The sequence below is a fragment of the Oncorhynchus mykiss genome, chromosome 9 (assembly GCF_013265735.2).
Source record: "Oncorhynchus mykiss isolate Arlee chromosome 9, USDA_OmykA_1.1, whole genome shotgun sequence".
Taxonomy (NCBI): Eukaryota; Metazoa; Chordata; class Actinopteri; order Salmoniformes; family Salmonidae; genus Oncorhynchus; species Oncorhynchus mykiss.
The window spans coordinates 14,904,098-14,914,211 of NC_048573.1; the positions used below are offsets into that span (position 1 = coordinate 14,904,098).

The 10,114-nt window shown below is 41.0% G+C and overlaps 1 protein-coding gene across 1 annotated transcript; it reads left to right on the forward strand.

Moving 5' to 3' along the window:
* Positions 1-909: 909 nt before the first annotated feature.
* Positions 910-8,160, forward strand: LOC118966162. The gene is made up of 5 exons (XM_036989258.1): positions 910-976; positions 3,028-3,324; positions 3,463-3,708; positions 3,869-4,014; positions 6,965-8,160. The coding sequence occupies exons 1-5, from the start codon at positions 910-912 to the stop codon at positions 7,325-7,327; spliced, it is 1,119 nt and encodes a 372-aa protein (XP_036845153.1). The 3' UTR covers positions 7,328-8,160.
* Positions 8,161-10,114: the final 1,954 nt, after the last annotated feature.

A 10,114-nucleotide genomic window follows, 5' to 3' on the forward strand; every position in this document is an offset into this window, starting at 1 on the left:
CCAAGTCATGAATCTCTCACTCTCTTTGGGAGACATTTGATCACACCCGTACATTTCAGGACTGGGATAAGATCCAATATAATGTAGGTTCTCCTCAGATGTGAAGAAACTTCAACTGTTAATGTATCTCTGGTTGAAGGCGGGGTCTACACAACACAAGATTTTACTACCTTGGGATATGACACTGGGTGCAACGCCTTGTTGTATCAAGGGGGTTCAAAAGAAGATAGGAATCATAGGCTCTAGAATTGTGAGCTAAAAAAGCGAAGTTTTTGTACTGGAGATTTCTGAAATGTTTTAGAAAGAATAGTCTTTTCAACCCTGAAAGTCATCGTAGATACGAAAATAGGCAGATGAAGCCCTGATTTCTGATTTCTCTCGAAGTCATAAAACACATTTTTCTCTGAATGTTCATCTCTAGTCAATGGTTGAATGTAGCACTCATGTTCCACTTCTTGAACCACTTCAGTGTCTCTGCTTTTCAAATGCCCTTAACATTTGGGTGGCAGGTAGCCTAGTGGTTAGAGCATTGGACTAGTAAAAATCTGTCGTTGTGCCCCTGAACAAGGGGCGGCAGGGTAGCCTAGTGGTTAGAGCGTTGGACTAGTAACCGGAAGGTTGTAAGTTCAAACCCTGAGCTGACAAGGTAAAAATCTGTCGTTCTGCCCCTGAACAGGCAGTTAACCCACTGTTCCTAGGCCGTCGTTGAAAATAAGAATTTGTTCTTAACTGACTTGCCTAGTAAAAATAAAGGTAAAAAAAAAAAACAAGGCCATCATTGAAATTAAGAATTTGTTCTTAAACTGACTTGCCTAGTTCAGTTAAGGTGTAGGATACCACATGTTGGGGATTGTCTATTTTAAGGTTTGGACATTTTGGAAACATTTTCGTAGCAGTCGGAGGAACGACATGTACGATGACAATCCTCACATGGTGTTAGGTGTAACGGCTGCATCGGACAGGTCACTGGCCTTTTGTAAAGCATCTAGATCAGTACATATAGGAATGAGTAAATATTATAGAACTTTTACAAAACATAACTGATTACCAGGATTGTTAACGTTTATGAGATAGCCCTTCTTATTTTTTGAGACTATCATGTTTCCTTCTCTGACCCCCTCCGCCCCAGGGGGGTTCTCTGACCCCCTCCGCCCCAGGGGGGGTTCTCTGACACCCTCCGTCCCAGGGGGGTTCTCTGACCCCCTCCGCCCCAGGGGGGGTTCTCTGACCCCCTCCGCCCCAGGGGGGGTTCTCTGACCCCCTCCGCCCAGGGGGGTTGGCGGACTATTTGTACAACAAGTTCTAAGGTCCTATCAGCTATGATGGATACATTAGATAGAACAAGACGTTCCAACAGGGCTGTAAATTGTCCCAAGATCTGCTTCACCATGAGGTAAAACAAGAGATACTGTGTTTTGCAGACGATCACCACATATTTCAACTCATATTTCATGAGTTGTGGCAAAATCTGTAGCCCATTCTAAAAGGTCTCCTAGAGTTTTCAAAATCATCACATAAAAAAACGGCATAATCATGGCTCTGATTCATACATGTGAAATTAAAGTAACTGACAAATCTCTGTATTGTTAAATGTATTGCGGTGCAAAACACGGACACTTATACTTATGTATTACACAATTTTCCAATTCATCAAAATCATCATGTGGTTGCTCATTGTCTTCATAACCTGCAGGGCTTGTAGGTGCCATGTGTTTATGTGTGGGGGGTGTTGTTAATTAATTAAGGAGATCAGTTCTGGGGGTACCTGTGATAATGTGTGTTTATGTGTAGGAGTTATAGCAGTTGTGAATGTATGTGTGGGGGTTGGGCCCCTCTTGTTAATTAGGTTAATTAAGGAGATAGGTTCTGTGGGTACCTGTGATAATATGTCATCATTTGCATGATTTAAAATAGGAGGTGAGTGTTGTTGTGTGGGGTGTGGTGTTGAAGGAGGGGTGAGCTCATTCATTTGGTTAATTAAAGAGATCAGTTCTGGTGGTATTCTAGAAGTATCCATGTTACATACATATTTGATAGTTTGTTTGGGCATTTTTTAATCAGATTGGTGCAAGCGTGGCATGGTTTTCTTCCAGAAGAGTAGATCTTGGCTGTACTGCCGTCTTAGTAAAGCAACCATACGTGTGTGTAGCTGGACTTATCTGGCTTTTAGAGCCCTATCTTGAAGATCTATGTCGTGATCCATGTCCTCACTGATGCTATCTTCAAAAAGTGTAGGCTCTACCTCAGAATTGAATGTATCAAGCTGATTAGACACATCATACAACACATCATCCTCATCATAGCTCAACACTTCATCATCAAAACTACAAATGAGAAGACAATCATATTGAAAGCAATGTGAGAATTGCGTTGTGGAAAGCTTTTATACCGAACAAAAATAAAAGCGCAACATGTAAAGTGTTGGTCCTGAAATAAAAGATTCCAGAAATGTTCCATGTGAACAAAAAGTTGATTTCTCTCAAATTATGTACACAAATTTGTTTACATCCCTGTTAGTGAGCATTTCGCCTTTGCCTAGATAATCGATCAACTTGACAGATGTGGCAAATCAAGAAGCTGATTAAACAGCATGATCATTACACAGGTTTATCTTATGCTGGGGACAATACAAGATCACTCTAAAATGTGCAGTTCTGCCGCACATCACAATGCCACAGATGACTTAAGTTTTGAGGGAGGGTGCAATTGGCATGCTGACTGCAGGAATGTTCACCAGAGTTGTTGCCAGAAACTGTAATGTTCATTTCTGTACCATAAACCACCTCCAACATCGTTTTAGATCATTTGTCAGTAAGACCAAATGGTCTCACAACCGCAGCCCAAGACCTCCACATGCTGAGGAGTATTTCTCTCTTTAATGAAATATATTTCAATTGACTGTTTTCCTTAAATTAACTGTAACTCAGTAAAAACATGTATTTCTAGATGAACACTTATTAAGATTATCCCGATCTGAATAAACAGGAACAAACTCTGCGCCCGGTGAACCTCTTCTTCTCTCTTTAGGGACCTGGGCTGATGTCCCTCCAATAGACCAGTATGGCTTGAAGGGAGGTTCGGTATGTCTGGCTGTTGCAGAACACCCTGATCAACTCAAAGGAATTACATGGAAGTTCCGAAAGGATGTAATAGTGGATGATGAAGACATATCTCCTAAATACAAGAAGAAGGTAGATTCTAACCCAGTGAACCACACTCTGTGCATTAAAAATCTGACAGACACAGACAGTGGAATTTACATTGCAAATGCAAAGAAAAACGATTGGACAGATTCAACGTCTTCATACAAACTTAAGGTGTTGGGTGAGTTTTGTGATTTGTTGTGTTTTGGTAGCCTGCTATGTGTTTCTGTTTTGTTTAAAATAGCGAATCTCCTTTTTTTGTGTATTCACCAGTCATACATGTGAAATGTATCTTTCTGAACTGTGTTGGTTGTTGTAGAAGCTGTTCCCATTCCAGCCATGCAGGTGACATACTACAACTCAAGTACAGGACTTTGTAACATCACAGTGAATTGTTCAGGCTGGATGTTTTCTGTCTGTGATGGAGGTCAGTGCCCACTGTACCAGGATTCTCTGTCAGTCTCTGAGGTCAACATCACTGTTTCCAGTGGTAATGGATTCATCCAGTGTATCGTCAACAATCATGTCAGCACAGAGACCAAATCACAACGCATGAATGACATATGTAAGTCTAATTTACTAACTTCCACTTTCTGTGATTTCCTCTAGCATTGTAAAAAAAAAAAAAAAAGTTGTAATATCATTGCAGTTATATTCTTCTCCAGCAAAAAATGTTGATAATGCTTTTTTTGTGTGTATATATGTGTGTGTGTGTGACATCTCAGGTATTGTTGAGAAGAAGGGGATCGCTGCAGCATCACTAGTTGGCATCATTGTGGGCATTGTTACTGGTGGATTATTCTTAGTTGGTGTAGGATGCATCATATCAACCAGAAGATGGCGATCCCCTAAAGAAATACTGCTTCTGAAGGTACCCTCTCATTAATCTATGTTTAAACAACCGTAAAGTCTATTGACGCACCATTGAGTAAATATATATAAAATAATAACATCCAGGTACAAATCTGTCAGGTTAAGCTAGAGATACAGTGGGGAGAACAAGTATTTGATACACTGCCGATTTTGCAGGTTTTCCTACTTACAAAGCATGTAGAGGTCTATAATTGTTATCATAGGTACACTTCAACTGTGAGAGACGGAATCTAAAAATCCAAAAATCCAGAAAATAACATTGTATGATTTTTAAGTAATTAATTTGCATTTTATTGCATGACATAAGTATTTGATATATCAGAAAAGCAGAACTTAATATTTGGTACAGAAACCTTTGTTTGCAATTACATTGAATTGATCATACGTTTCCTGTAGTTCTTGATCAGGTTTGCACACACTGCAGCAGGGATTTTGGCCCACTCTTCCATACAGACCTTCTCCAGATCCTTCAGGTTTCGGGGCTGTCGCTGGGCAATACGGACTTTCAGCTCCCTCCAAAGATTTTCTATTGGGTTCAGGTCTGGAGATTGGCTAGGCCACTCCAGGACCTTGAGATGCTTCTTACGGAACCACTCCTTAGTTGCCCTGGCTGTGTGTTTCGGGTCGATGTCATGCTGGAAGACCCAGCCATAACCCATCTTTAATGCTCTTACTGAGGGAAGGAGGTTGTTGGCCAAGATCTCGCGATACATGGCCCCATCCATCCTCCCCTCAATACGGTGCAGTCATCCTGTCCCCTTTCCCGAAAAGCATCCCCAAAGAATGATGTTTCCACCTCCATGCTCTACGGTTGGGATGGTGTTCTTGGGGTTGTACTCATCCTTCTTCTTCCTCCAAACACGGCGAGTGGAGTTTAGACCAAAAAGCTATTTTTTTTGTCTCATCAGACCACATGACCTTCTCCCATTCCTCCTCTGGATCATCCAGATGATCATTGGCAAACTTCAGACGGGCCTGGACATGTGCTGGCTTGAGCAGGGGGACCTTGCGTGCGCTGCAGGATTTTAATCCATGACGGCGTAGTGTGTTACTAATGGTTTTCTTTGAGACTGTGGTCCCAGCTCTCTTCAGGTCATTGACCAGGTCCTGCCGTGTAGTTCTGGGCTGATCCCTCACCTTCCTCATGATCATTGAAGCCCCACGAGGTGAGATCTTGCATGGAGCCCCAGACCGAGGGTGATTGACCGTCATCTTGAACTTCTTCCATTTTCTAATATTTGCGCCAACAGTTGTTGCTTTCTCACCAAGCTGCTTGCCTATTGTCCTGTATCCCATCTGTTAGGAATTTTATGAATAATGACTAAACAATATCTACATTTTAAATAGAACTATAACTAATTAAAACTATACTCTGTTTTATTATATCTGATTAATAATATTAATTCATAAGGAAGGGATTGTGGAGCATGAAACAGGGGGTAATTAAATAAAATAAATACCATTCCAGCTAGGTTGGGGAGGACTAGATTGTGGGTTTTAAGTAAGCAGAAAGAATCGTTAACCTATGGTTGAACCGACTCAACTTAGCTCTGGGTTGTTTAGATAAGGCAGTGAGTGTTTTCCCAGGTTTTCCATTATCTGGAGCTGTCTTCTGAATAGTGATAGATGAAGGTGAGATTTCAGAAGTTAATCTTGATAAGTGTGTGTCTGGAGTGAGCGAGCGAGGGGGTTGGAATAAACTTTTTAACCGGTTCTGCCCTTGTCGATAGGAGGAAGGACATTTTATAACCTATGACGTCATATTTTGTATATAAACTGTTGTTCGTGGTTTCATGGCAGCGCGCTCCGAGAATAAATACTATTATCTAATTTTGATAAGACTGGTCTCTGTCTATTTTATGCAAATCAGAATCTTAAAAATTCTCATAAAATAGACTAAGTGAATTCAATTAATGAAAACATATTGGAATTATGAAATTACATTAACACCATCCCAGCCTTGTACAATTTTAGCCCTGATGTCCTTACACAGCTCTCTGGTCTTGGCCATTGTGGAGAGGTTGGAGTCTGTTTGATTGAGTGTGTGGACAGCTGTCTCTTATACAGGTAACAAGTTCAAACAGATGCAGTTAAATCAGGTAATGAGTGGAGAACAGGAGGGATTCTTAATGAAAAACTAACAGGTCTGTGAGAGACAGAATTCTTACTGGTTGGTAGGTGATCAAATACTTATTTCATGCAATAAAATGCAAATGAATTACTTAAAAATCATACAATGTGATTTTCTGGATTTTTGTTTTAGATTCCGTCTCTCACAGTTGAAGTGTACCTATGATAAAAACAGACCTCTACATGCTTTGTAAGTAGGAAAACCTGCAAAATCGTCAGTGTTTCAAATACTTGTTCTCCCCACTGTATCCATTTTTTTGCATGGGCCGCAATAGGCGGATGCAGTAGATTGAGATGCAGCCCATGCTACAGCGGTGTTCGTCAGAACACGAGACATCCCTGAAATCCGTTGTCTCAGGAAAACATCTGTAGCGTCTGAATGGTTTGGGCTACAAACTAATGTGACCCCACAGTGGAAAGGGGATTTTGCTCTATGACCTGTTTGAAGGTAACCGGTACTGTTTTTTTTTTTAATTATGGAAGTATGGAGGTATAGTTAAATATGTGGGGGGGAAAAAAGCTAAAATATTTCCTGAGATTTCTTGTATCTCCTAGATATAGGACAGACTCTTCAAAACCGTAGTCCTTATTTTTAACTGTCACATTTATGAATGTGTTATTCAATGCATTTCTATGGGATTTGGGACTAAAGGCCAAATTTAATATTTTATCAAAACATTTACAAATGTAATATCAAATATCTAAATGATGCATTGTATGACCATGTTAAAGCAATTCCCCCACCGTCCAATGTCTTAGAGTCTAGAGAATTTTAAACAATGATAATTTGCATGTTATGATTACTCATCTCCTAACAGGCCGTTGTTCCAGAAGTTGACAACCCAGTGAGCGCTATACCAGGAAGACCAGAACCCCAGAACACCCCTGGATCTGAGGTGACATCTATCTACATTACTGCAGGGAGACCAGGAGCAGTACCAGCATCAGCAGAAAGAGAAGAGGGGCATCCAGGGGACAAGGAGTACACTTCACCAGAAGAGAGGATAGAACCACAGTCCCCCCCACAGGCAGAGACATTCTACAGCACCCTACAGATACCAGCTGCAGCACAGCACCACCCAGTGGGCAAAGGAAATCATCTAAAGAAACCAGACACAGTGTACTGCACAATAGGATATTACCCCTCCATCCTTCTCGGAGACCCACGGATGTTGCTTTGATTAAGATTGTACCCATAGACTCAGGTACCGAATGCAAACACAGGGGAAATTATGAAGGAGAGAATCATGATAATGGGTTTTTAACATTTCCGTCTAATTTCATCCATATTTAAAGTGGCAATCTGCAATTCCTACGTACTTTTAATTGAATTGTATATAACTATTAATCCATGCAGAATACAACATATGCTTGTTTAATTCCATTGTTTGTTAAAACTGTATTTGTAAAACAATTGGTGGCAGGGTACCCGCGTTGTTATTATTTAGACTGCAGATTTCCCCTTTAGCGATAGAAAGTATGTAAAACAGTCTTATTTTCTGTAAACGAAAATGGAGACATGCAGATGAATACAGTAGCGCTATACATGCTTTAAAAAAGTGTTTATACACAAAGCAGCGGTTTGAAAATGGGAAACCCATCCTTTCAATCAATCAATCAAATCGACCAATCAATAAATATATACATAAACCAATCATTCAATGAATAAATAAATCAAGCAACAACCTACCGACTCTGTAATAATGTTGTTATTTTTCATACATACTGTATGTCTAATTATTTTATACGATGTGAATTCATATTTACAAATATAACTATAAAAGGTATCTGTCACATCCAGCTGGTTATGTGGAGGAACTACAGATATGTCAGTCAATTCTGACTAAAAGCGTTTGTCCTGTGGACAAAAGCTCACATATCGGATTGGCTGCAGTTCTGGATTTTCTGTAAACCCGATAATCGTTTTTAAAATGTATTTAGATGCTGCCTACTTCGCTGCCTACAGAGCTGCTGCTCAGCTGTCCACTGTCATTAGCCTACATCATCACATACAACGCAGATCGTTTTTGCTCCAATGCAATGTGTGGGGACTGCGTCCTGCTTGTGCAACTGCAATTGCCATTAAACAGAGAAGGTTCTAACCTTCATTAAGGCCTTGAATGTTTGTTCCAATGAGCCAGAGACTTTGGCCACATCATCATGGTTCAGAGGATGGTGAGTAAAGAGAGAAACGTGGAGGGAGGTTGAGTGTGAACAGCAGCTACGTAGAAATAATGTGTGTGTGTAAAAACATATAGATAAAATATTTTACCTGCATGTGACTCTGAAGGAGGATTTGATAAAGTGATGCTGATTTCCCTGCATCTGTCAATGACAAGATACACCCATCCCTTCATGTATTATTTGACAACTGATACGCCTAATTTGGTCACTCATCATATTTATGTCAATTTAGTCGTGTCTATAGGCTTACTCTTATTTGTGAAATTAGTTTCAGTATAGTTTAGGTTTTGACATTGTCTCTAAGTATTCAGACCATTTGCTATGAGACTTGAAATTGAGCTCAGGTGCATCCTGTTTCCATTGATCATCCTTGAGATGTTTCTACAACTTGATTGGAGTCCACCTGTGGAAAATCAATTGATTGGACATGATTTGGAAAGGTACACACCTGTCAATTTAAGGTCCCATAGTTGACAGCACATGTCACAGTAAAAACCAAGCCATGAGGTCAAAGTAATTGTCCATAGAGTTCAGAGAAAAGATTGTGTCGAGGCACGAACCGGGGAAGGATACAAACCAATTTCTGCAGCAAGAACACAGTGGACTCATTCATTCTTAAGAGGGAGAAGTTTGGAACCACCAAGACTCTTCCTTGAGCTGGCCGACTGGCCATACTGAGCAATCAGGGGGAAAGGTCTTGGTCAGGGAGGTGACCAAGAACCCAATAGTCACTCTGACAGAGCTCCAGAGTTTCTTTATGGAGATGGGAGAAACTTCCAGGAGGACAACTATTTCTGCAGCACTCCACCAATCAGGCCTTTATGGTAGATTGGCCAGACGGAAGGCACTCCTCAGTAAAAGGCACATGACAGCCCGCTTGGAGTTTGCCAAAAGGCACCTATAGGACTCTCAGACCATTAGAAACAACATTCTCTGGTCGGATGGAACCAAGATGTAACACTTTTCCCTGAATGCCAAGCGTCACGTCTGGAGGAAACCTGGTAGTATCCATATGGTGAAGCATGGTGGTGTCAGCATCATGCTGTTGGGATGTTTTTCAGTGGCAGGGGCTGGGAGACTAGTCAGGATCGAGGGAAAGATGAACGGAGCAAAGTACAGACAGATTATTGATGAACATCTGCTCAAGAGTGATCAGGACCTCAGACTGGGGTGAAGGTTCCCCTTCCAACAGGACAACGACTGTAAGCACACAGCCAAGACAACGCAGGAGTGGCTTCGAGACAAGTCTTTGAATGTCCTTAAGTGGCCCAGCCAAAACCCGGACTTGAACCCGATTGAACATGTTTGGAGAGACCTGAAAATTGTTGTGTAGCGATGCTCCCCATCCAACCTGACAGAGCTTGAAAGGATCTGCAGAGAAGAATGGTAGAAACTCCCCAAATACAGCTGTGCCAAGCTTGTAACGTAATACCCATGAAGACTCGAGTCTGTAATCGCTGCCAAAGGTGTTTCAACAAAGTACTGAGTAAAGGGTCTAAATGCTTATGTAAATGTTATATTTTTTTAAAAAATCTAAAAACCCGTTTTTGCTTTGTCATTACGGGTTATTGTGTGTAGATTGTTGATCGGGGGGGGGGGGGGGGGGGGGGGGGAGAAACGATTGAATCCGTTTTAGAATAAGGCTGTAACACAACAAAATGTGGAAAAAGTAAAGGGGGTGACTCAAAAGAAAAACACAATTGAGGAAGGTGAGAGATGAGTAATACTACAGTCCCTTAATTGTTTTTGTTTCACTCATCTTTACAGGGATCAAGGAACGACAG